Source organism: Patagioenas fasciata, chromosome Z, assembly GCF_037038585.1.
Source record: "Patagioenas fasciata isolate bPatFas1 chromosome Z, bPatFas1.hap1, whole genome shotgun sequence".
Classification (NCBI taxonomy): Eukaryota; Metazoa; Chordata; class Aves; order Columbiformes; family Columbidae; genus Patagioenas; species Patagioenas fasciata.
Genome location: NC_092560.1, coordinates 57,802,379 through 57,829,269, shown reverse-complemented (window position 1 = coordinate 57,829,269; position 26,891 = coordinate 57,802,379). Strand labels below are relative to the sequence as shown.

General features: G+C 35.8%; 1 protein-coding gene across 7 annotated transcripts in view; it reads left to right on the top strand.

Moving 5' to 3' along the window:
• MAP3K1 (mitogen-activated protein kinase kinase kinase 1) overlaps positions 1-25,126 on the top strand; it is a 62,760-nt gene extending 37,634 nt beyond the window's left edge. For 6 of the 7 annotated variants that reach the window (XM_071802822.1, XM_065860884.2, XM_065860882.2 and 3 more), the window contains exons 2-20: positions 1,079-1,229; positions 2,849-3,055; positions 4,829-5,029; positions 5,918-6,034; positions 6,536-6,684; positions 9,051-9,172; positions 9,899-9,980; positions 10,113-10,290; positions 11,055-11,345; positions 11,786-11,907; positions 12,926-13,017; positions 13,266-13,455; positions 13,764-15,042; positions 15,938-16,090; positions 17,468-17,630; positions 18,866-18,997; positions 19,953-20,095; positions 20,573-20,704; positions 22,433-25,126. In XM_071802822.1, coding sequence (XP_071658923.1) covers positions 1,086-1,229; positions 2,849-3,055; positions 4,829-5,029; positions 5,918-6,034; positions 6,536-6,684; positions 9,051-9,172; positions 9,899-9,980; positions 10,113-10,290; positions 11,055-11,345; positions 11,786-11,907; positions 12,926-13,017; positions 13,266-13,455; positions 13,764-15,042; positions 15,938-16,090; positions 17,468-17,630; positions 18,866-18,997; positions 19,953-20,095; positions 20,573-20,704; positions 22,433-22,582 — 4,047 coding nt within the window. In that variant the 5' untranslated portion in view covers positions 1,079-1,085 and the 3' untranslated portion in view covers positions 22,583-25,126. Of the gene's footprint in view, positions 1-371; positions 466-1,078; positions 1,230-2,848; positions 3,056-4,828; positions 5,030-5,917; positions 6,035-6,535; positions 6,685-9,050; positions 9,173-9,898; positions 9,981-10,112; positions 10,291-11,054; positions 11,346-11,785; positions 11,908-12,925; positions 13,018-13,265; positions 13,456-13,763; positions 15,043-15,937; positions 16,091-17,467; positions 17,631-18,865; positions 18,998-19,952; positions 20,096-20,572; positions 20,705-22,432 lie in introns of those variants that run through there. The other variant, XM_065860886.2, reaches the window with a different exon arrangement.
• Positions 25,127-26,891: the final 1,765 nt, after the last annotated feature.

Genomic DNA, 26,891 nt, shown 5'->3' with positions numbered 1-26,891 from the left:
ATGCACGAAAGCAGTGGCTGTAAATAAATTATTGCATAGCCTTATCTTCCACTTTAAGTTGTGATTTGTATATTTGTTTTTGTTAATAAAACTTCATTCTGAGAACTGGCTTGATCAAGCTTGCTTATTTTTAAAGGCGGCTAACTTGAAGAAGATGGGTGGAGATCATGTACTGCTGCTTAAGAATGTGGTTTTCTTGGTGGTTTAGCAGGTAGCTCAACAGAATCAGGAAATCTACCAGACTGTTCCTATTTGTTTTTCAGTGTCAGACAGTATCTTTTGCTTTTTCGTTGTTGCCAGCAATCACAAGCAACTACTTTGCTGTAGGTTAAAAATGAAAAAAGTACAAACCCAGATGGATTACACTTTCATTTTACAGATATGAACTTGCTATGAATATTGCTGTAATTGTAGCTGACTTGAAGAGCTTTTGCATCATCAGTCACTCAGAAAACAACTGTGAAGGTGACTAGCCTTACTCTCATGACTAGCCTTACTTTCATGGCTTCGGTGTCTAGTGTGATCATACTTAATGTGTATTAGTTGACAAGTCCTCCTTTTTAAGGAAGAATTCATATATAGGGAGAGGCACTGCATACATGGTTTCATGTTTGTGCATCTTGTGAAGATGGAAGATTTTTTATATTAATTCATATTAATTTTCTAAATAGTTTTAAAGTAGAGATTGCAAGCTTTAGACTGCCGAGGTATATATGAACCATCACAGCACTGTGGAACTTTTGGTGAATGACATAACACATAGGTGATTTTTGTATCAGTTCGATATTTGCCAAGTCTTTGCTTTTTACTGGGTGCCCAGTCTTACAGGCAGTACACATATTTTAAAGAACTAGCCCTCAGAACAGGTCTGCTCCAAATGGCAGATTAGCAAATTAGTTGTAACTCTTAAAAGGCTTGCTGCAGTCAATTGGAAGTAATGTTTTAGCAGCTGGGTTGTAAGAAGGAGCTGAAGAGGGTGGCACGAAGTTGAATAATGCTGTGGTATTACACTTTAACTAAAAATAATTGTGTTTGTGACTATATTGTATTTATGATTATATTTTTTTATTTGCTGTAGTCGTGACATGGAGAATAAAGAAACCCTCCGGGGGTTGCAGAAGATGGATGACCGCCCAGAAGAGCGCATGATCAGGGAGAAACTCAAGGCAACGTGTATGCCAGCCTGGAAGCATGAATGGCTGGAAAGAAGAAGCAGGAGAGGCCCCGTGGTAAGTGGCACCGATGGAAAGGCAGTATCTGTGACAACTATTATGAACAGAAATTCCTTGTATTTCTTTCTATCAGAAACTTCTTTATCTTAGTAATTTGCATACTCTTAATTACAGTACAGTTCATTTTTTATGAGCTGTTTAACAGCAAGCTGTCATTGACTTTCTGAAATCTACGCATTTATTAAGCTTTATTTTTGAGAAAAAGGCATATAGCCATGCTGCTCTTTTGTGTAGTAATACTGTAACAACACTGCCCTCTAATGTCAGCAACTAAAGTAGCTCCTGTTCATCAGGTAAAAAATTGAGTGCAAAACTGCACTATGGTGCTTTGCACTCCTTTGATTCTTAGGGGTTTCATGGCTTCACTTTTCCTTAGCTCGGAAATGTCAAAGTTTTCTATGGATCGTAATGGAATTATGTGGATTTTTTTGCTGGATGAAAAAGCAAACTGCACTCTTACCAGAACCAGGAAAAAAAACCCTAAGCTGAATAACTTTTTCACACAAATCTCAACACTGCTAAACTTTGGATGCTGGAGTATTCTGTTAGCATTTTGGTTAACGCTTTTGTATATTAAAAAAAAAAAAAGGCTGCGTTGCTTTTTATACTTCTCCTTTATTCTGTTCACTTTCATAATCAGATAGCAATATATTTAAAAACTATAGCAACAAGGGTTTCTGAAACTTCAGGTTTGTGATATGTTAAATATGACGACTTCTTAAAGTAAAATGAGCAGTGCTTGAGTCAAGGCTGTAAATGCAGGTTTTCATTCTCTTAGGCAGCATCTAAGTGCCAGACCACAGCCTCCTCGTTGTCCTCTTATCCCTGTAGCCAGCTGAAACTGAAATGCATTTCTGGATAATGGAATAGTTTGAGTTGGATGAGAAGTGTAGAACTCGAACTGACTCTGCCTGCCGTGACTGCTTTTAATTCAGTTCCCAGGGGCTTTACTCTTCATGTGCATCATGGAGACTGTTTTGAAATATTCTGTACCTCGGTGTCAAAATTCAGTGTTTGTGCAACAAAGCACTGTATTAGAAGTGTATGTACTCACTCTGAGCATATGTGTCAATTCATGTAGTGCAGCACAGTGTTTGGCTCAGATGCCAGATGTGGTGTAGGTGTTTTACTTGGGAAGCTGCGGCACACCTTAATCTTGCTGCATTGCCTGCACGTTTAAAGTAATTTTTACTTTGCAACAAATGTTGTGCTGTAGAAATAATGACCCTGATACTTACTGTTTATAACAGATGGACCCAATGTTACAGCTCTTAATAAGCAGACAATGCCTGTAGAAAAAAATTCCTTTGGCTCATACTATCCAAATGAGGGAATTGCTGTCCTTTGAGATATCAGGAATGACAATTACAGAAGTACTTTAAGAATCAAATTGGCTGGCAGTACAAATGACAGGAAAAAAAGGTTCTAGCTTTTGTGTTGCATATAGATTAATGAGATACTGGATGTTAATATTAAACCTGGGGAATATGCGAACTTCAGATGTCTGGATAATGGCTTTGTTATATAATGCTAACAAAATAAGTTTTGATTTACTTCTTTTTCCTTTAGCATAAAATGATCAATTCATAATTCTAACACAATTTAACTCCTGCAAGGTGGTGAAACCTATTCCTGGGAAAGGAGATGGATCAGAGATGAACAAACTCTCTCTAGAGCCCCAGTCTGAAGGACTAAGCACTGCTTCTTCACCTGCACAGAAAGGAAGACGTAGTCCTTCTCCTAGTAGCTCATCTTCATCATCCTCTAGGACTGTTAAATCTGAATCACCAGGCGTTAGAAGAAAAAGGGTATCTCCAGTGCCTGTAAGTTGCAAGCTGTGATGTAATTTTTAATTTGGCTATATTCTGCAATCTTTTGTTTATAGAGGCAATTAATTTTCTCCCTGTGTAGGGCAAGATGCTGATACAAAGGGATTATGATGGGCTATCACTTGAGTGAGATATGCAGAGCATATCCCATGTTACATTTCTCAAATGTGGAATTTTATTCTCTACTCTTAGGTGCATGGGTTTTTTTTTAATTCAGTCCTGCTTTTCATTTTTATTTCTATGAAATAAATGAAGAAATATAGATAATGTAGTTGTGAAGAAGTGTATGTACTCTTTGTTTGATTTGCTCAAAGAGTGATAGTAGTTTGGGTTTTTTTTCCAGTAGTTTTGCATGTCAGTTCTCCAGGCAGGTATATTCTGTCAGACATAGGATTGTTTACTGGCTTAAGATTCTGCAGAAGTGTTTTACTGGTATGCTGTTTGTGATCCTCTATTCCATAACTGATCTTTGTGTCAGATGAGAGAAGGTTTGGCGATGTTCATTGTTAGAAGACTTAACTCTGTCATTACAGTTGAGAAGATCTGGAATAGGACACTTTAAACAGTAGTAACTGGCTTCATTAAAGAAGATCAAGAGTATAAAGTTTGGAGCCGTACTATCCAGTGGGTTTGCTTGTTATAAAAATGCTCATCCACAGTTAAGCTTCAGTTGACTTGTCTACAGCTTCACAATGTAATTAGGTTAAGAATAAGATCTAACTGCTTTTATTGTCTCATTGCTCTGAAGATACTTCAAAAATGAATTCAAATACATCCTGCAATTCCTCTAAATTTGAACTAGGGACAACTATCACAAGTTACAGCACTGCAGCACAGCTCTTTTTGTCTTGATAAAATGAACTGAAGGGTTAAAAAAAAAAACCCAAACCAACCAAATGAAAACAAAACGAAAATCCACTAAACTGTCTAATTTAGCCTTTGAATTTTTACTGCATTGTTTTACTTTGTTTTATATTAATGTTTCATATAAAACCTTCAAAGTTCAGGCTCTCTTTTACTTAACTGATGGACGGTGAGTCAATTATAACCTGCATCAAAACATAAAATTAAAAACAGATATAAATCAAAGCAGAAGATTTGAAATTGGACAGAGCCATTAATCCATCTCGATGTTAGAAATGTAAAGAATTCAGTTTAAGACAGTTTTAAGATAAGGTTTGGGCCGTGGAATTTTCAATCATGGGGAAACAAAACAAAACAAAAAATACATCCTGAGCTGAAAGTTGCTTTAATTGTGCGAAGGAGAGGAAGCTGCATCCTTTTTCCTTTCCTCTGGAATTTCTTAAGCTTTTGTTCCTTGTTGACTGGTTATTCTCTTTTTAAAACTGAAGTCATAGGATTTCTTCAATTCTGAAATATATTAGCATTATAACCTTATGTAATTTCCTGTATTGAGTCACAAATCCATGATTATCTTTTCATTGAATTATACTTGCTAATTCAGTAGTAATGTGGTAAGACAACCAATGAACACTTGCAAATAGAAGGAATCTCTCTTCTGTCATAATGTCAGACAAAATTTCAGTTTTTCTTCTGCCCTTGAGTTCTGGGCATGCGAGAAAAGTAATCCTCCTAAAATTGTTTAGTCTAAGCAGGTAGTAGTAGTTTCAGGTTTGGGGGACTGTCTTATTCTATCACTTTTGGAAAACAAAACCAAAACAACAGCAAAAAAAAAAATTAACCACCAAAAAAACTTGCTGCCTTACTGTTGTCCTGGAAGTGCTTATGGTAGAACCACTTATGTAGTTTCAGAGTGGACGGATAACACCACCTCGACGAGCCCCATCTCCAGATGGCTTCTCTCCATACAGCCCTGAGGAAACAAATCGTCGTGTCAACAAAGTTATGCGAGCCAGGCTGTACCTGCTGCAGCAGATAGGACCCAACTCTTTCTTAATTGGAGGAGACAGCCCTGATAATAAATACAGAGTGTTTATTGGGCCTCAGGTAGAGAATCTTTTTGTGTTGTCTGTAGCATTTTTTAATTTACAGTTAATTTTGGAAGAATTCAAAAACAAATTAGATCAAGTTAATGGCCAATCCATTACAGTGGTACTATAAAGTAATGTTTAAAAGTTGTAATCTGTTCTTATGTAATATAATGATCATCTTGTATATTGTCAAATAGGTAGCAAGTGTATTAGTTTTGTCTAAAGTTTCTTTTTAAAAAAATAACCCACCACTCTAGTTTGGAAAAAGTAATTGCTATTATCTATTTCTCATTCTTAGAATTGTCTATGAATTACATATGTCTAGTATTTTGACTAAAATTTGACCACTTCATTTTCCTACTTTCTTGCTCTGAAACACATTATTGTGTTCATCGGACATATATAAATGACAAGCACATTACTTAATTCCTTTAGTGGTGTGGTAATTTCATTAATACCCATAGCAAGATCTTTTTCATAGTCATTCATAGTACTAATGTGATCCTGCATTGGGGAACATCTAGGTTTTTGAGTAAACAGAAGCATCTCATTTAAGTTTGCTGTCCTGTTATGGATATATGATGATTATATGCATAAATTCCATAACTTTAGTTGATTTTAAAAGAATGACAAAATGGGAAGAAAAGCCAGTTGAAAACTGGTGTAATAATTGTCTGGTTTTCCATATATTAATATATTTATTAATACTATTTTGGGAATGAACATTTTCTGTAAGGCTATGTAAGAAGATATTTATGCTTATATAAGAAATATTTGCCATCAACAACTATTTTTTTCTGGTTTGGAGGAGGGTAGTGTGTGTTCTATGAGGCACTTAATTGTGGAAAAATTATCTATGTCATTATCAATTCGGTAAAGCCTTAGCATATACTTTTCTTTGCAGACTTGTAGCTGTGGCCGTGGGACATTCTGTATTCACCTGCTGTTTGTTATGCTGCGTGTGTTCCAGCTTGAACCCTCAGACCCAATGCTCTGGAGAAAGACACTGAAGAACTTTGAGGTAATCAGCTTCTAATAGAACTAATGGCAGATCTAAAACACACTCCAGATAAATGTTTTCAGAACATTATGTTAAAAATGCTGAAGACTGTTGCTTTTGAAAGCAGTTAGAATGTATGTTTTTAATTATATCTTTAATTCTGTCTCAAGAGCTCTGCAAGCAGGAAAAAAATAGCTGCAAATAAAAGACATAACTAAAAGAAGAGAGCTGTAGTTTAGTGAGTGATTCTAGTAATGGATTTTTTTTTATTCAAATTTGTCTATCTGTCTGATGAGCTGTGAAAGGAAAAAGGATCTAAGGGTATCCAGAAGTAATTGTGTGTATACTTAAACCTGTTACTTATTTTTAATAAGCAAGTACATTTTTATTGCAAAGTGCTATGCATTATTGTGAAGGTGGCTAGATCTTTTTTTAGCAGTAATTAAACTTCAGTAATAGTACTTTTAATTACAAGCTACACATACCATAAATACAACTGTTGCTATCTTTTTCTGATGTTAGGTTGAGAGTTTGTTCCAGAAATATCACAGTAGGCGTAGCTCGAGGATCAAAGCTCCATCTCGTAACACCATCCAGAAGTTTGTCTCACGCATGTCAAATTCTCATACATTGTCATCATCTAGTACTTCTACATCTAGCTCAGAAAACAGGTTAGTATTTTTCTAAAGGAATTAACAGCTTTGTTCTGTGGTTTTCTTCTAATTTTGGAGGTTTAGAATCGCCTACATTCTTGTTCAAAACTTCTTTCATTTCAAGCCATGTTAAGTCTCTGTATTTGCAAACAATCAAGTCAAGCATATGTTAGTCACCATGGTACCAAGTGGGCATATTTGCTTTGTAACTGCTGTTTGAAAAATATTTAGTTGTGAAAAGAATTTTTTTGACCCTTTTATGAATTTGAGAAACAAACTTCTGGAATATAAGTGCAAGTTTGAAGCATATATGAACTTTGGAAACCTGTTTTGTATGCATTTGTTCAAATACAGCACTTGTACAAATGTTGACTAATGAACATGGTTTTTCCTTTTCTCTTGTCCTACTATGGAGAAATGCTTGTGCAGACAATATACTGAAATATTTTTGGTTCGATGCACTGTTTGTGTAAACATAAAAAAAATAAGAAAGCATGTATTTTAAAAAAGACACTTAATGGGAAATGAGTGATTAAATTATTTTAAGGAAGCTATTTAAACTATCAAGATTTTTATAGTTTATACAGTATATGCCTTATCTATCAATTGTAAGTGATATTTGTTTCTTTGTTTTGGGGTTTTGTTTGTTTTGTTGATTTTTGTTTGGTTGTTTTTTCCCAGCTTCTACTGCTGGAGTGCTTTTGTATGTTCTTTCCCTTGATTTGGTTAACTTTTTAAACAAGTAATTTGTGCATGCGTTAGTTAGTGGGTGAACTAGACATCCTCTGGAGAGGTCAAACCCCAGAAGGCAACCTAAACTGAGGCTTTCTTTTGTGTAAAGTGAAACCTGACATACAGAGTACCTTGATATGTTACTTTGTGATAGTAACCATATAGTTAGATGAATATATTCAGATAGGTCTATAATTCTGATTTACAGATTCTGACCTTAGTTTTCCATCATCTTTTACTTATTTTTCCAAATTGTCAAATAAAGTTCATAAACAAAACAGTTAAATACATAATCTATTCTGAAACTACTTATCTGGCAAGCCAGTTCCTTTAATGTAGATACCTTCTGTAGGAATTTTTTTTTTTTTTAATACAGTTGGCTTCACTGGAACTCTACTGTGTTAGTTCTCTTTTTTTGACAGGATGATTTTTTCAGTTATTTGCCAGTACACCTGATGATTACTTCCTTGTGTTACTTGTTCAATGAGATAAGTTGCTATTTTGTGCAAGCCTAATCTTGCGTAATATTAATATAAGTACTGGAGAACACTGAGCATCGGATTCATTTGAGATAAATAATTTTCATTTACTAATTCTTCAGAAATAAGTTTTATTAATACTTGTGTTTTTACACAAGCTGTGGAAATGAATTTTTTACTGTAAGCTTATTTTTGTGGATTTTTCAAGGACAAAAAGTAGTGTCAACCATTTACAAGGAAACAGAAGTGAATATATTTGTTTATGAACAATATAGATACTAATAGATTTTATTTTAAAAATATCTTCCTGAACAAAGACAGGGTTCCTGCAAACATTTAGACACACAAATTTTGTTCTTCTTAAATGTGTGCTATGAATAGCAAGAGCTTTTCACATTTAAACAATATTACAGAAGATTAAAATTTGTGGGTTTCACTACATGTTGCTTAAGATAATAATTTTATTTCTGGCAAAATCTCTGGTTGTATCCATTAAAAAAATAAAGTGAGGGTAAATAAAATGCAAGTAACATGTAAAACAGGGAAAATGTTCAGGTGGGTTTTTTTTAGATACACATGTGACATGTAGGTACGTTAGTGTTCATGTGAATCTGGTGCCTCTGTTTGTTAGTGGCAGAAAATTGAGTCGCGTTGTCTTCTGTTAATTTTTTGAGGTTTACATATGTTCATCAAATAGTAGTTACAGTTGCCTCTAATGGGCTAAAGACTACCTTGTGACTCAATACTCTGAAAGGAGTCTGATGGAAAAAATGTGGGTAGCTTTCAGTATATAAAAATTTCTTAGTTTTTCAAAACCAAATTACAAGTAAAAAAATGAAGGTTGGTTTGTTTCAAGAAGCCTTAGGGGAAAAAAATGTAAGTTTCCAAGGCTGGGCCTTTCAGTCCCTAATTGGTATCTGACCTAGTTTGAAAAGATGTCATGCATTTTGTGACTTTCCCTTTCATTTCAACAAAGTGTTGTCTGTACTCAGTGCTTCTAAAAATGTTGTTGCTTACTTATTCAGTGCAAGGTTCAAGAAAATTATTCATTAATAGTCTATAATTATTCAGAAGTGACTGTTCCAAACTGGAAGTTAAGCTTTTTTTCTCCGTTTAAGCCTGTTTTGAATTCTGCTATACCACTTTTACAATCACAAATATCTATTTTTATAGTATGAAGGATGAAGAAGAACAAATGTGCCCCATTTGCTTGCTAGGCATGCTGGATGAAGAGAGCCTGACGGTGTGTGAAGATGGCTGCAGGAACAAGTTACACCACCACTGCATGTCAATATGTACGTTGTCATCTTTTGTCCGGTTAAGTTCTGGTGACTCTAAATATGCAAAAGTATTGTAACTTAGCATGTTTTCATTTGTGTGTTTTAAAATAAAAAAACAGAAACTTGCTCTTAAGTCATGCCTGGTAGCTCTTTGTGAGAGTTTCTGTCATTCGAGTGCTACTGATATGCCCTACTTTATCAGTTATTCATGAATCAAGTTTGTAATTCGATGCTTTGAGAAATAAGTTAACTGCAGGGCTGGAGGTTTGAAAAGATTGTCCAATTAGAGTAAGGTTAGAAACAGACTTTTGTCCCTCTGTGACTTGTCATGTGGACACATGAAAGTCATCTACTATCAGCTAAGATAATACTGTGAATTATGGAATATGTTTACATACTACATTAAATAAAGTACATTAATAATTATACTTTGCTTTAACAAATAAAATTCCATCTCCTGTGTTTTGATACTTTTGAAAAAGTATTGCCTATGTTTGAGGTTCAAAAGGAACTGCATTTCAGTTCATAACTTTTACTAGTAATTGTAATGTACAACAAAGCATTTCTGCATGCAAAAAATGTTTAAGTGCCAATATTTATCAGGCTGCTGCAAAGGACTCAGTTCAGAAGCTTTTATCCTGAAACTGACATTCTTCAGTAAAATGTGGAAATAGTAATGCTATCTTCTGTTTTTATACATTGTAAGACTGAAGTATCTATTGTCCTGTTTCTCTGTTCCAGGGGCAGAAGAATGCAGAAGAAACAGAGAGCCACTTATATGTCCTCTTTGCAGATCTAAATGGAGATCTCATGATTTCTACAGGTAATCAACGATTCAGTCTGCATTTAACAAACCATCTGTTTCTGGACCTTTAGTTGATTGTTCCTAAATATGCTGATATACTGCAGTGAATGTTTCATTTTTTAATCCATTTTATTTGTTGTTATTCTGTAGTCACGAATTGCCAAGCCCTGTGGATTCTTCTGTTCTCCGTGTGGTTCAGCAACAAACTCAGCAACAATCTACTGCTGGATCACAGAGAAGAACCCAAGATAGCAATTTTAACCTTACTCACTATGGGGTCCAGCAGATCCCTTCTGCCTATAAAGATTTAGCTGAGCCATGGATTCAGGTAATTTTAGTTTGTAAAAGAAGCTTCAAATGTAAAAACTGATTTCAAAATTATTTGCTAGATTTGTCAGATTCAAGAAATTTATTCTGAATCCCATCAGCTTTATAGTTCATTATGGGAAATAATTATATCAGAAGAGAAGGCTTTCCAGTCTTGTTTTGACTGGGGTTTCAGTTTTGGACTTCATTTCAGGCCTCATATTAAAGGTCCATGTAATAAAATATAGTATTCTTACCTCTAGTTTTGATTGTGCAAGTGTCACGTAAGTATAAAGTTGATCCTTACTGTTATCCAAGTTGTGCTGCAGGAGCTGAACATACTAAATAACCTCTGAAGCCTAGAGGTGGGTTCAGTTGAGCAGGGCTCACACAATTAAAAGTGGGAGAACTTGTATTGCCTATATTTCTGCTGCAATTTTTGCTTGGTGTAGCCAAGTCTTGATTTAAGAGTTGTTTACGTTGATGTCTAGAAACAAATTGCATGCTGAAATAATTAAAATTCAGAGTGAATGAAGCCATCCATACAGTCATCCTCCCACTTCTCTTAACAGTTTTTGGAGAACTGATGACTTATCACTTATGATATTTCATTTATACCACAGAATATTTTTAAGACACTGTACCTTGTGACACATTTTTGTTATGAGACTTCTTAAGGTGATTTTTCACCAGAAACATTTCTTTGCAGATTTGTTGCTCTTCTTAGTTACTTAAGGTTCAGTATTATTCAGTTTGACTCCTGTAATGTTACTTTTTCCTTGACAGGTATTTGGAATGGAGTTAGTTGGCTGCTTGTTTTCTCGAAACTGGAATATACGAGAGATGGCACTTAGACGTCTTTCCCATGATGTTAGTGGTGCCCTATTACTGGCGAATGGTGAAAGCACTGGAAATTCTGGAAGTAGCAATGGAAACAACACAAGTGCTGGAGCTCTGGGAGCAGCTAGTGGGTCAGCTCAGACCAGTATCTCAGGAGATGTGGTGGTGGAATCCTGCTGCAGTGTGCTCTCTATGGTCTGTGCTGACCCTGTCTACAAAGTGTATGTTGCTGCTTTAGTAAGTAGCTCATTTACTTATTGTATTCTAGCAATTTTGAAGTTATTTCATTTTTGAAGGGAAGAGAAAGGGAGGAGATATATTAGGTCGGGAATCCTGGTTATTTTGTTGAACACCACCGACTTAACTTGTAACCATTATCTGAAAGTGGGATGTACAAAATCCTCAGCCAAAGGGAAACAGCATGGCTCCACTGGCCAAGTACAAGGAAATGCTTGCTACACCACTAAGTATTAACAGTACTTGTATGACTAGGTTCTTTCCAATCTCAAAGAATACGTGGCTAATTCTAACAGTGAATATGTAGTAAGGTATTTATCCCTTCGAACATTTCACTGATATTATAAATGCAATTTATATAAAACTATTTACAACCATTTAAAAAAATAAAATTGTGGCTAATTTCATTTCATATGTATTGCTTTTTTCCTTTCTCTTAGAAAACTTTAAGAGCCATGCTGGTATATACCCCCTGTCATACTTTAGCAGAGAGGACTAAACTACAGCGACTTCTCAAGCCAGTTGTAGAGACGATATTAGTTAAATGTGCAGATGCCAACAGGTATGGTGTTTTATGGAGTTCAGATTCATTTTGGATTGTTACTGAAATGCCTTGAAGCTTCATTTGTTAGTATTTATGTGGATCTAGGAGACTGTTTATAGTTGGTGGTGAAAGAAAATCTGTGGATCATAAGTATAAATATATCATGTTTTTGTTAAGGTCTAATTGCCACCAACAAATTTCTGTCCTGAAAGACATAGGTTTTGAAGGTACCTGATTGTGTTTTTCCAGCACTTTCAGATCTTAAATGATACTTTGCTTTCAGAAGGCCTTTTTTCCCCCTTAATGTAAAGGAACATGTTAGGTACAGTCAGCCATCCCCTCCACCTCAGTTGATACTGCTTGGATGTAATTCTCATGACTCACCTTTAAACAGTCAGCAAGTACTGATCATGTATGTTTCCTGTTGTACATCTGTGTCATGAAGTGTTAACATAACACTTCTACCTTTTATTTCACAGTGCAGTGTTAGGAGATGGCTATTCTGAGTGAATGGCCTTGGCATTTCTGGCTTAAGTAGGCCTTATCTTCCTGTCCTGAGCTACCTTCTCTGTTCTGCCAGACTAACCATTTCTTCACCTCTACAGTACACCAGATGCAGAAGTCTACCAGCTTGATTTATGTCTCTAAGAAGCATTTCTTCTGAAAGTGCAGCTAGAGATGCCCTGGCAATAGTGTAGCAATAGAATAGCTAATGTTGATGGAATAAATGAGACAGAACTGTTCCTTGCGTTATTGGATTCCTGGATTTAGCCTGTTGTTGCAAAATGACATTGTCTTTGGGTTTATTTATTAGTGACAGACATGACATTTCTGGAAGTATCCTTGTAAAAAAAAGTGTCAACTATTGTTAGCTTATAGGTAGAGGATTATAGAAACATATTGGAATAAAGTAATGTGAAAGCATTTTCCATGTGCAATTTCAAGGGAATGACTATTGAAATGTAATGATTAGAATGTTTTTTTTTCTTCAAAGCGTCTGCTAAGAGTTATTTTTTTTTGTTCTAATTTCTTGTAGTCGAACAAGTCAACTTTCTGTTTCAACATTATTGGAGATGTGTAAAGGCCAAGCGGGCGAGCTGGCAGTTGGGAGAGAAATACTTAAATCTGGTAATAATAGGTCTTCATGTGTAATTGAATTATAATTACAAGCAAATATACTGGAGTGTTTTAAATCTAATATAGAATTTACCTGATACCAACATGGCGAAGAGAGCAGTATTTCTCTTTGCTGTTTGGGAGGAGGGTAGTTTGGGCACACAATATGTATTTCTGAATGATACAGTTCCGATCTGTATTTAGATCAGAATTTAGAGTGTGAACATATCTAACTCTTATTTTGTCAACCTTTTTTATAGGCTCCATTGGTATTGGTGGTGTTGAATATGTCTTAAATTGTATTCTCGGAACCCAAATTGAATCTAGCAACTGGCAAGCGCTACTGGGGCGACTTTGTCTAATAGACAGACTTCTGTTGGAGTTTCCTGGTGACTTTTATCCCCACATTGTCTGTGGAGATGTTTTACAGTCTGATACCGTCGCAGACAGGTACTTGCTTTACACTGACTATTATTCTTGGTAGCTGAATGCATAATTGGTAATTTCTTAAAAAAAATAGTTGTTGTAATTCGTGGAAACAAAGTGTATATATTTATGTGCAAAAGTGCACTTACTTTACAGAGAATGGTTACCTTTTTAAAAAATCTTCTGACCTGTGAGTCAAATTTGAGAAGCAGTGCAGCAATAAGTCTCTATTGCAGAAGTGACAGCTAAATACAGTATCTTGAAATGGCTTTCTTGGAACTAGTTAACTAGTGTTAAAGAGTGTATAAAGCACCTCTTTTCTTTTTTTTTAGGTATAAGAAACTTCTCTCCCTCTTAACTTTCGCCTTGCAGTCAATTGATAATTCACACTCAATGGTTGGTAAACTATCACGGAGAGTATTTTTGAGTGCGGCAAGAATGGTGGCAAGAGTGCCCCATGTTTTTCTAAAGCTGTTAGAAATGTTGAGTGTGACGAGCTCATCTCATTATGCAAGGATGCGTCGACGTCTGATGGCGATAGCAGATGAAATGGAAATTGCAGAAGCCATCCAGCTAGGCATGGAAGAAATGCACTCTGGGGAATGTCGACATGAAGACTTTTTACAGTTACCTGTACCAGATAACTCTCCAGAAGCTACAGAAAGTAATACTCCTAACAATACTGTCCAGTTATCAGGGAAAAGTGGGAAGGGTTTAAGTGATAAAAAACTGAGTGCCAGTCCAGAGGACATTTCTGAGATGCTGGCTGGCCTTGCTGTGGGACTTCCTGTTTCATCAGTAACCACTGAGCAACCAAAGCCAGCCATTCAAACAAAAGGAAAACCCCACAGTCAGTATTTGAACTCTTCTCCCTCATCCAGTCATTCCCAGTCACTATTCCCAGCACTTCTGTCTCCTTCAAACCCATCTGTACCAGCTGGCACTGTAGCAGATGTCTTGAAACTCAGACCTCAGGGATTTGTTCCCTGCAAAGTGCCCTCACCTTCTCCTCAAACACAGCGGAAGCTTTCTCTTCAGTTTCAGAGGAATTGTTCTGAAAATAAAGAACCAGATAAACTTTCTCCAGTTTTTACCCAAGCCAGGCCATTGCCATCCAGTCACATACACAGGCCAAAGCCATCACGACCCACCCCAAGTGATGTGAACAAGCAGGGAGAAACCTCAAAAAACAGTATGACACTTGACCTGAATGATATTTCACAGTGTGATGGCAATAGCAGTAGTAGTAGCAATGCAGTTATACCAAGTGAAGAGACGGTGTTCACACCTGTAGATGAGAAATGCCGACTGGATGTTAATGCAGAGCTCAATTCCAGTATTGAGGACCTACTAGAGGCGTCCATGCCAACAAGTGACGGCACAGTTACATTCAAGTCTGAAGTTGCAGTTCTTTCTCCTGAGCGGGCAGAAAATGATGATACTTACAAAGATGATGTAAATCATAATCAAAAATGCAAGGAAAAGATGGAAGCTGAAGAGGAGGAAGCTTTAGCTATTGCTATGGCAATGTCAGCATCTCAAGATGCCCTGCCAATAATTCCCCAACTACAGGTCGAAAATGGTGAAGATATCATAATCATTCAACAAGATGTAAGTATACATATGGGAATTTAGTAAAAGTGAAAGTTGAGGTTCACTGAGTTTATAAAGCAGTGCTGTTGTATTTCCAAAGTTAGGATAGTTCCCTATCCTCAGAGCTGGAGTACAAAGAGTCTGCCAGTTGAGAGTGCTAACACAATACTTTCAGGGTTAATAACAGTTTAGAGAAGGTATGTAATGTACTAGCCTTTAAAATGGCAAAGGAGGAAGTAGAGAAGTGGGGAAACCGGGAATGAGAACAAAGTTTTTAATTAAGCAGGAGTAGAACCGTACTGATTCTTAATGCTAATTTACTTTGCAGGCAATTGTGCAAAACCAAACTAGTTTCTGAAAAATAAGGCAGAGTTGAAAGAGATCTTCTTGTCAGTACATCTTGAGTGAGAAAATGTGAGATGCTTTAGAAGTCTGAAAAAATTTATTTGCAAATAGACAAAAGCACAAGAAAAAGTAATAGAAAAAAGAGTATTTTATTTGTGATCCTGTGCATGAGGTAACAACATGTGAAACATAAAATGGGAGAAATACCTTAAGTATAAAACAACATGATTTTGCTTGTTTTTACTGTAGGTGCTAACTAAAATCTTGACTAGACACGAGAACAAGAATAGCAAAAGAGTCTTGCTCGTATTCATGTCCTTAAATCTTGCCTTTCACCTTTGGGTGGTAACATAGAGGAGGCTCTCTGTTTTTACATGCAGTAGGAATATATGGATTTACAGAATACACTGGTGTTCTGGTCTCAGCTGAAGCATCTATAATGTGCAGTACAAAGGACTGTAAGGGAGAGGAAAGACATAAAAGCTTGGGTATTTCATAACCTTCCAGAATGTCTACATCATATATGCATGCTAGTAAACATGGAATTGGTTTGGAATTTAATTTGCAGACACCAGAAACTCTGCCTGGACATACCAAAGCAAAACACCATTACAGGGAAGATGCAGAATGGCTTAAAGGTCAGCAGATTGGTCTTGGAGCTTTCTCTTCCTGTTACCAAGCTCAAGATGTAGGAACAGGGACTTTAATGGCTGTAAAACAGGTAAATACCTCAGATACTTTCTTGAATATATTGTGCTTGTTATTGAATATTTCTTTGGAATAATAAATATAAAAGCTCTCTGCTCTCACAGACTTCTTGTGTTCCATGCTTCATCTGCTTCCTGTAATGCGTTCTCACATAGTACATAATACCATGCACATAAAGACTTAACATATTTACAGTTCTTTCTCTTATTCTTAAAATAAATTAAAAAAAAACCCAACACAACAAAAAACCCACCAAAACACTGTACTTTTTTTTATATGACCATTTACTGTCATAGTTCTCCAAATGCATTTTTACTTCTATCAAGTTCATAAATCAGTGACAGGGTTAGGAATAGAGCCCAGATCTCTTGATTCTGAGTTGATGCCATCTTTGCAGGGTACCTATTAAAAGTAGTTTCCTTGTACTTGCCAAGTTTTTTTTCCCTGAAACAGTTTAAGCAGAGGAAATACAGTTTGATGCTTGTTTCCTCTGATCAACAGCCGACTTAGAGACAAGTATTTTTAATACTTAAATTAATAGATACAGAAGTGTGACTGAGAAGTGGCCTAAACACACATGCTTCACCCAATATTTTTGGAGGTTCTAGATGTGAGTAAATCTTTCACCCTTAAGGTGCCATAGGTCTGAATCAGTGTTGCCAACACAGAAAGAATCATAGTCCTAATATTTTTTCATTAATTATAGAATTAACTTACACCTATGGAATCAAGCAAGTTCAAAACATTTAATCAGGGAAGGAATATGTCATCAGCTATTCCTTTGTTAAAATTCCCTTGCTTTTGAAAGAGTAGGACTGTCATGTAGTCCTTTAGGCTACTCCTGAAGAGATGATGATGATTATGATGCCTAGGGGAAATTCTCTGCACCATGCCATTATTTCAGATTTAGTGTGGATCAGAGATAGGGTTGGCTCCTGTTCCATTACAGAACTTCTGCTCTGCTTTTTCCACCTGTTCCTTTGAATATCTGGGATAAGAGATTTAGTTATGAAACAAATAGTGTGGTTAGACTGGTAGAAGTCTTAAAAATAACAACACTGTCAGAATCCTGTTTCAGGCATTATCTTCTTCAACATCTGGAAAAAAAAAATCCTAGTTTGAGCAGAGTAGAGCGAAGAGGGAAGTTTCCCCACTCCATACTTGGAGAGATTTTTTGGTTGGTATTTTCCCATAAGATCACTCTTGATTTTCTCTGATTGTCTCACATGGAGATATGTTCTCAGCTGAAAGGGCTTGAGGTAAAAGAATGCTTGCGATATTTCCACATGGTGAAAAGGGATTAAAACCCTTGTTCTTGTTACTGTACTGAAGGGAAGCTATAGGACTGGTAATTATGTAAGGTAAATCTGAATACCATCTTTCAAAACAGGTGACATATGTCAGGAACACATCATCTGAGCAAGAAGAGGTAGTTGAAGCACTCAGAGAAGAAATAAGGATGATGAGTCATCTGAACCATCCTAACATTATTCGGATGTTGGGTGCTACGTGTGAGAAGAGCAACTATAACCTCTTTATTGAATGGATGGCAGGTAAACAAGTACTGTGCCAAAGAAAATGGAAGTATAAGTTAACTCTTGAACTATGTAGTTTCATGCTGTATTTTGTGTCACTTCAGTTTGCAAATTCATATTTTCATAGCTGTTGGTAACCAGTATAAAGATCTACTTACAGAACAGTTCAAGTGATCATAGGAGTATCCTTACTGGTACATACTTCTTTTTATCTGGTGAGCCCTGAACAAAATTCTACTACTTTTTCCTCAGTTTCTGAATCTAAAGAAGGATTTGGAGAGACAGGCACTTCAGCTGGAAATACATCAAACTGTTACATGTTCAGTGTACCTGTGTGACTTAAGTTATTTTTAATAATAACTTTGCTATCCTTTTTTTAAAAAGTCTCTTTTTTAATTTTATGAATGGGATTGCATGTTGTTGCCATCCTACTACCAAGACTAGATTTGGTGTTTTATACTTCTTTCTTTCTTACACAAGAAAGCATTGTACTTTAAGTCATGTTCTTTGGCAGAAACCACTTAGCAATACCAGAGTCCTAACAAACAGAGCCCAAGTAAGTGTTATTACTAGCAATAGTACAGAAAAATATTTTCTCAAAACTAAAGGTGTTTAACTTTTTTAAAGTATTTTTTGTCTGAACTAGTATTATTTACAGAATGAAATGTCAGAATTTACCTTTACCTTCTTCAAGCCCAAGTTATATTAGAATACTTTCAGAGTCACAGTGGAAATCCAGAATCATGAGTATCTATGTAGTGGTTTTGGAAAACAGAGTAAGATGCTGCTTTTCCCTATTTGTGTACTTGCTTCTATGTATTGGTACTTAGATGGTACCAAGACTACATTACAGTCCTCAGAGCGAATGCTTACCAGAGGCTGTGTGTATCTATTGTCCCAAAGAAACCTAGTGTTCTGCTGCTTAAATATTAATGTAAAATATGCATGAATATGTGTAGATTTTTTTCAGGAACAGTACTTTGTACACTAGGGGACTTGTACATTCTTCTAAGGAAGTATAAAATTATTAGGAAGCATGGAGACTTATGTCTTTAATGTGTATACTTCCAGGTAGAAAGTAATTAAGTAATTGAGTATATTATGTTTTGCCTATGAAACTTCTTAATGTTGGTGTGGGGAAAAATCTAGTTATAAATTAGGAATAACGATACAGAGTTCCAGTGCAGTTCTGCATTCTACTAATACAAAGCAAAATTGTTGATAAAATGATTTTTTTTTTTTAAATCTCCTAGGGGGTTCAGTTGCTCATTTGTTAAGTAAATATGGAGCCTTCAAAGAATCAGTTATTATTAATTACACAGAACAACTGTTACGTGGCCTTTCTTACCTCCATGAAAATCAGATAATCCACAGAGATGTTAAAGGTGAGAATTATTTAGAAAGTCTCTTTAAAAGGAGTATTTAGAAAGCAGTGTCTATTTTGGCTTGACACCTATTCTTATCTCAGATGGCATTTCAAGAGTGGTCTTAATAGCCTTTAGTTCCTGAAATTAATCAGAATGTTCATAGCATACTTGGGGATATTTGCTACTTGTGACGATAGTTTAGAAAAATTGATTTTCTCAATTTGTTTAAATAAAATATGAAGTTGCCATATAGCTTTAAAGATTTCTAGTTAAATTAATGTAAACGTTTATACTGAAATCATAGTAAAATCTGTGAGAAAGCCAACATGAAGAGGTCAAGTTTATAATGTTAAGGAATATTGTTTTCTTCCGTCATTGTAATTGAACGTAAATACAGTTGTACTGTGTTTGAGCAAAATGTGGATGTTATTGGGAAATACTAGTCTTACTAAACTTTTCCCTTTAATGTCACCATAGCTATCCATGAACTGGAGAGATATCCAGATAAGTAGCAATAGCAATGGCAAATATTTGTCTTTGATATTTCTTCTTAAAATAGGAAAACTTCCAATTGTTCTGTAATTCTCTTCCAGACATCTTAAAGTTGCCTGAGGATTAAATAAGTTTAGATTTCACAGGGAGCTGCAGGCAACGAAAACCTCCAGGCTTTTAGGTCACTGCTTTCTTTCTTTATTCTGTTTCCAGACGTTGTTCCAGATTCCTGTGTTTGCCTTACTTTGAAAGTTTGATTGCTTCCCTAAATCTCTTGGACAGCTTCCAGCTGTGTGCAGTGTGATTCAGGCGTAATGTGACATTATTAGACTTTGTCCTTGATTTCTAGATTTTCTTGATATTGGGGTTGGGGAACAGCAACCTATTCATAGTTTTGAAGTGGAGGGAGGAAGAATGTCTGTTCATCCTTTTGCCTTTAATAGAAAGCCAACTAGCAGTATTTTTATTATGCTGTTGACAGGTGCCAATTTGCTAATTGACAGCACAGGTCATAGATTAAGAATTGCTGATTTTGGAGCTGCAGCCAGGTTGGCATCAAAAGGAACTGGTGCTGGGGAGTTTCAGGGACAGTTGTTGGGAACTATTGCATTTATGGCACCGGAGGTAAGAAACCAGTTTTGGAAGTTACTTCAAAAAGTTTGTTTAAACTCTTTAAAATAATTCATACAAATAACAGAAAATTGCTGTAAATGCTTCAAGTGCCTTTTCAATATACTTGTCCTAAAGAACAGAAATGACTGCAACATGGTGATAATTAGATTTCTTTCTCACTATTGAAGTTGTTTTAAGTAGTTTGTTACAAGATGTATCTATCATAAGTGTTGTTACTAAAGCCCAAATGGCCATTTGGTCAAAAGCTAACTATTACAAAGTATTTTGCTTTGTTCTTTCATCAGGAATTTTATTTGCTAGCTCTCTACAGCTGTATTAATCTTATCACACTTATATCACTGATCACTCTCTTAACCTGAAGTATCAATCAGAATGCCCTTGGCTGATGTGTTTTTTTTCATCTAAATTACTTAGAGTTATGACACTTTGGAGTGGATAATCTGAGCTTTGGTCTGTTTGCCTGTTCAGGTTCTGAGAGGACAGCAATATGGTAGGAGCTGTGATGTGTGGAGCGTTGGCTGTGTTGTTATAGAAATGGCTTGTGCTAAACCTCCCTGGAATGCAGAGAAACACTCCAATCATCTTGCCCTGATATTTAAGGTGAGGTATTTTGATGCTACCAATATGCTATAAAAGACGGCGATTAATTTCATATGCAGCAATGTGAATTTTAGGAAAGTATACAAGTAGTAGAGGTTGTTGCAATAGCTCTTCTTTATATTGGAGCTGCTTCTACAAAATCAATACTAATACCAACATAAGCGTACTTGCTTGTTAAAAAAAAAACTACCAACACAATAACATGCAGAAAAAAGTCTAAGATATAAATACATAGTGTAATAGGCTGAAAAAAAAAGAAGAGAATAGAGTTGATCTTGACTCTATGCAGAAGATTGGGATTTGAATTCTTTCTTAAAATTGTGTAAAATATGGAAGCAAAAGAACATACCATAAAACATTTGTGTGTATATTCGTATTTCATAATGGGTAGTGTCTTTTGGTAAAAACCTGGTGTTTGACATTCAGATTTTGCTGAAAGATATTGGCCGTTATGCCGTGCTATATGTGAACATTGCCCCTCCCTTTTCTAGGTCATCTGTTTTGGCATTCATGTGTCTTACTGAAATCAGTTAGGTATATTTAATTCTAAAAGTCTAGTTGAACTGTAGGTGTGAATGAAGAAATACTGCCGCAGGTGGAGAAAGTGATTATTAGTGTCTTCACTAGCATGTCGAAAAAGTGTTTCCACAAAACAGAACTAGCACAACAGTATCCAAATATAGAATCATAGAATAGTTTGGGTTAGAAGGGACCTTCAAAGCTCATCTAGTCCAATCCCCGTGCCATGAGCCGGGACATCTTCAACTAGATCAGGTTGCTCAGAGCCTTGTCCAGCCTGGCCTTGAATGTCTCTAGGGATGGGTCATCTACCACCTCTCTGGGCAACCGGTTCCAATACTTAACCACCTTCATTGTAAAAAAAAAATTCTTCATCATATCTAGCCTGAATCTCCCCTCTTTAATTTAAAACATTTACCCATTGTCCTATCATAACAGGCCCTGCTAAAAAGTGTGTCCCCATCTTTCTTATAGGCTCCTTTTAAGTACTGAAAAGCTTCACTAAGGTCTCCCTGACCTTCGGTTCTAATGTTCTAATTATATTCTAATTAAGTACAAATCATTTGCGATAAGATATGTGATTGTTTTGGTTCTGTGTCTGTGTGAATCTGGTGGTACTACCTTAGTGTTCTCAAGCCTCTTGTTTGATTTGGTTTAGAGATGATAAAATTTAACTTAGTTGAGAGTGATCTGTGTCTGAGGAAGATTGCTCTTTGGGGTGGTTACAGAAATACAGTACAGACAATGCAAGAGATCATACCCAGCTTGAAGTACCATAATGTAATGTTGTTTAGCTTAATGTATCTCCATGTTGACTTACGCCAGTTAACAGTGATGGCAACTACTTGTGTAAAGAATACCTGTATGTGTGACATAAGAGCTTGTCTTACACCCTGCTCACCAGATGATCACTGCAGAATCTTGCTGTGAGAATAAAATTTAGAGAAAAGTACAAGGATAGGGGCGGACTGTGAAAGGCAATAGAACCTATGTTATTCGGTAAAGAGGCATAAGGGCAACTGAAGACCCATTTTATAAAATTGAAGCAGTGATGTAATTGTCAGCTGCAGTAGGAAAGAACACTAAATGGAGAAAAGCTCATAAATATAACTCATGAGCTGAAAATGATGAGTTTATGGAAGATTTTTCAGGTAAGACAGGGTGCTTAAAAATCACTGACTTTTAAAACGTTATTTTCTGTTTGTTTAGATCGCTAGTGCAACTACTGCTCCATCAATCCCTACACATCTGTCTCCTGGCCTGAAAGATGTGACTCTTCGGTGTTTGGAACTTCAACCTCAGGACAGGCCCCCATCAAGGGAGCTGCTGAAACACCCAGTCTTCCGTACTACATGGTAGCTACTTACATATAAGGCTGGTATACTGAAGAAGATGCTACTGAATACACGATAACTGTTTTGCGGTGCAGTTAAGCACAGCACGTTGTATTATTCTGCTGGCCTTAATGACAGATACATCAAAGACCTAAGGCCAAGAGAGAACCTTACCTAAGCATGTGATTTACAAATCGAGATCTTTACCTAAGCTCAGTATGCAACATTTCACAACTTGTGCAGAAATTTGTAAACTGTGCCTTTTCAAACAGCTGGCTTTATGTGAACACAAAAGCATTTTTCCTTAATCTGCACAATTATTTAGCAGATAAGTGATTTTTATTTTATTTGGAGCACTTTTTCAGCAGTATTAGCAGCTGAGAGGCTCAGGATCTGTTTTAATATAGCAATCACTGTTCCATTTCACATCGTGTAAATGTAAGCAGAGGGTTCTGCGATTAGTCAGTTTTCAGCACTGGTTAAAAGGAAGTTCTGTATCTGTCCCTTTTAATCATACGGAGTTCTCTGAGTAACAAATCCAAATGTTGACGGATACTTTACAAAAGCATTTTGCCTTCCTTAAAGCAAGAGCAAGCATTTGTGGTTCCCTGCCCATTTGCTGCTGGCTGTGTAATTTCTTTTGAAATTAAAGTTTGTTTTCATTGTATTTTCAACTTTCAGGGAAAAAATGGGGATATTTTTAAATAGTCTTTAGAAAAAGATGCAAACTGTGTCATGGAACATCTTGCTGACACGATAGTTTTTAAAACAGATTTTCTGGAGATCTGTAATAAATGCCACCTTCAACAGAGCAGTGTTGAAGGCTCTGATAGTATAGGTTATTATATTGTATTATTATATTATAAAACAGAAAAAATATATTGTTCTGCATAAAACAACTTAGTCTGAATCATGCTAAAAGTTGTTGAGCCTTCTTTTCATATAGCAATTTCTTCTGGCAAATCATGTAGAGAAGTTTCATGTGAAAGGCCCTAAACCCAGCTCCCATTAAACTTTATGGGAGACTTTGTCAGTGGGAGCAGGTGCCACCTATAAGCAAATCTCATTGCTTGTGTAACAAAACTGAGGTCACAATCTCTACTGATAACAAGTTTTACCTGCTGTTTTCCTTCTGCCATACATCATCTATTTACTGTAGCCATTAGTGATAATTTAATTTGAAAATGTTAAAAATATTACCATAAGAAAGGTATTTATTTTAATAAGAGACGAACTTGGACTTGAAAAGCAAGATAAAGTAAAATGTGAAGTAAAGCTTCACCTTTAGTGCAAAACTTGTGTTTTTAGCAGGTGTGTGTTTTTTTTTAAACAGGTTTTTAAAATTATTTTAAAGGCAGGTTTTTAGATGCTGATGCATGTAATTCTGAAGGAAAATGGCAGCTTTTCTTTTGCTTTTTTAAAAATGGGGATCTTTTTAAATCAAATACTGATTGTGTTTAATCCATTTGGAAAAAAAATACTGTTCATGTTTTAACTCTTCAGAAGCCAGTTGGATTGTTGGTCTGAAATAGAATTGGTTATTTTCAAAGACTCAGGAGAAACCAAATAAGCTATAGTACATTAAAAATGTACAATACAAATTGGAAATAAAACATTTTAAAGATAAGTTTACAGGAATGATATTGCTCATACTAATTAAAAAAAAAAAAGCAGTGTCATTAGTTGTGAATATGTTTCTTTTGGAAATTTTACATTCCTTTGTTTTGGAAGACTGGCAGATTTTGAAGAGTTAAAAAGATAATACCGAAATGTGAAGTTTGGTAGCTCTAACTGTTTTGTACTTGACTTTTTTTTTTTTTTTACCACTTTAGAATTTCTCATTCTAATAAGATTGTTTCCAAGTCTTTCTATGTGCAAGCTTTAAAGGATGCACTCTTGCCAATTTGTGTACTGGAAGATCATTTGTCAGATAAACACTATTTCTGGCAGTAATGTAAACTGTATAAACTGATGAACCTCAGCTAATCAGTATTACTTTGTAGATCACCATGCCTACCACATTTCAAACTCAAACTGCCTCTAGATGTCCAAATGCATTTGTTTGAGTTTGTTTGCATTTCCCTCGGCTTGCTGGTAATTGTGGTGTTTTTAAAATGCAGATGTGATGTAATATTCTTATTTTCTTTGGATCAAAGCTGGACTGAAAATTGTATTGTGTAATTATTTTTTTGTGTTCTTAATGTTATTTGGTACTTAAGTTGTAAATAACGTCTACTGCTGTTTATTCCAGTTTCTACTACCTCAGGTGTCCTATAGAGTTTCTTCTACCAAAGTTCACTTTCACAATGAAATTATATTTGCTATGTGATTGATTCCTAAGACTTCCAGGGCTTAAGGGCTAACTTCTATTAGCACCTTACTGTGCAAGCAAATTTTGCAGAAATCTCTGGGTTAAGAAATTTGGCTTCATTGTATCCTTTGTTATTTTAAATATATCAAGATATTTTAATTAAAAGTTTTTACCCCATTGAACCAATTTTATATAGTATAATTTGTACCTATTTTTGGTGGGTTTTGTCTTTATAGTAAATAAAAGCTTTTGAACAAATGTTGTCCTCTGCTTATTGCAACTTGAACATGTTTGATTTACTGATGCAAATAAAATACTTCAGGTACACTACATTGTTTATACACAATTTCATATGTAACACTTTATATCAAGACTTAGTTTCTAATATTAAATTACACATATGAATGAGTATAGGCTGGTCTATGTGTATCTTAGGTGCATCCATGAAGAATGCTTAGATGAAAGGCAGCAACAAACACTTTTGTTTTAATGTCTTATAACAGTGGGAACTTTTCTTACAACAGCACAGTGTCTATGAACTGCACTTGCCTTATGCCCTTAGATCAAACATTAGATGTCTAAATTGTGCATTACTGTAAATGTAACTATTAATTACCAAGGCAGGCAAGTTGATTTGGTTAGATTGGTTCTGCAGCCATTGAGGTGTATCTTGGAAGTTAAATCTGCTATTCTGTTGTTTGTGATTTAAGCAGACAGCACAAGCCTTTCCTTATTCAGGCAATCTGAACATGCATTGCAAAGCTAGGGCTTGTCACAGTTTCTTGTCCCTCTCCTGACTTTTTTGATATTTTTAAAATTAATCAGTTTTTATACAGATGAAAATTCAAGTGTCTTGTAGCCTTTTTTGTGACCACTAAATTGTACATTTTGAAGGATTGCTCTCCTTGTAGCTTCCATTACTTATGTGACTTTCTGCAAATAGAGGTGAACACAGAAATCACTAGCAAAAATTGGTAGCAGAAGTCTTCAGATAAATTCTAATATTTTATTTTTAAAATCAGAAAAATGTACTAACTGGAATGTCAAAAAGCAAAATACATTACAAGGATTAAATAAAAAATAAATTGAGTGTAATATATCTTTCATTATTTGATTTACTCTAGAACTCCTGAGTCTTACTGTGTGATTGTTTCCTTTTAGGAACAAAGGATATCAGAGATCACCTGCTTTCACCAACTGGCAGAAAAACTATTTTTTGGTTTTATGAGAAATATATATGCTGTGCTGTCTTATTTTCCCAATAACTTTTGGCTTAATTGGCAGATTTTAACTAAAACTGCAGATAAGGAGCAACCTCCAAAGAAACAAGTTTTACAGAAGCAGATACCCTCCCAAGCAGAGAAGGGAGAGCAGTGAGAAAGGAGATAAAATTACCCTTGTGTTGGTATCTCTTAACTGAGTGACTTGTAAAGAATGAGAGCCTTTGTTAATTTTTGAAGATCAATTGCTGAGCTATTCTTCACCAGATTGTTGTTGTTCATTTTACAGACCATGGTAGAATGTGGTACCACCCCACATGCACTCAAGTCATAGATGCTCAATAGATGCTCACCATTTGTAATATATCCCTCCCCTGGCTTGTTAGGTTTGCTCTAAGCGCTGCAAACTGAGCGGGCTGGATTTTTCAAGCTTCAGTCACTTATGATAATATAAAGCACAACTCATGTCTCCTGGTCACCAGGGCCAAGCACTAGTCAGAAGTGTGGGCAGAAATGTAAGAGGTATCAGCTCAGGGCTATTGATCTGTTCCTTTGATGAGGTGGATCGTCTGAGGCACTAACAGTCTTCAGCCCCAGTAGAGGCTGGCACAGGATAGTTTTGAAAAGGTGATCTGATAGTGCTGGGATTGTTCCTTGATGGAGAATTACCAAGGAGACGGAGTTCAACTACTGCTTCTAGATAATATTTCCGTCTCCTTCTCGTCTCAGATCTTGCCATTTTAGAGTGTTTAACAGACACAGAAGGGGCATGCAACATTATTTAGAGAGATACGTGTGTATTT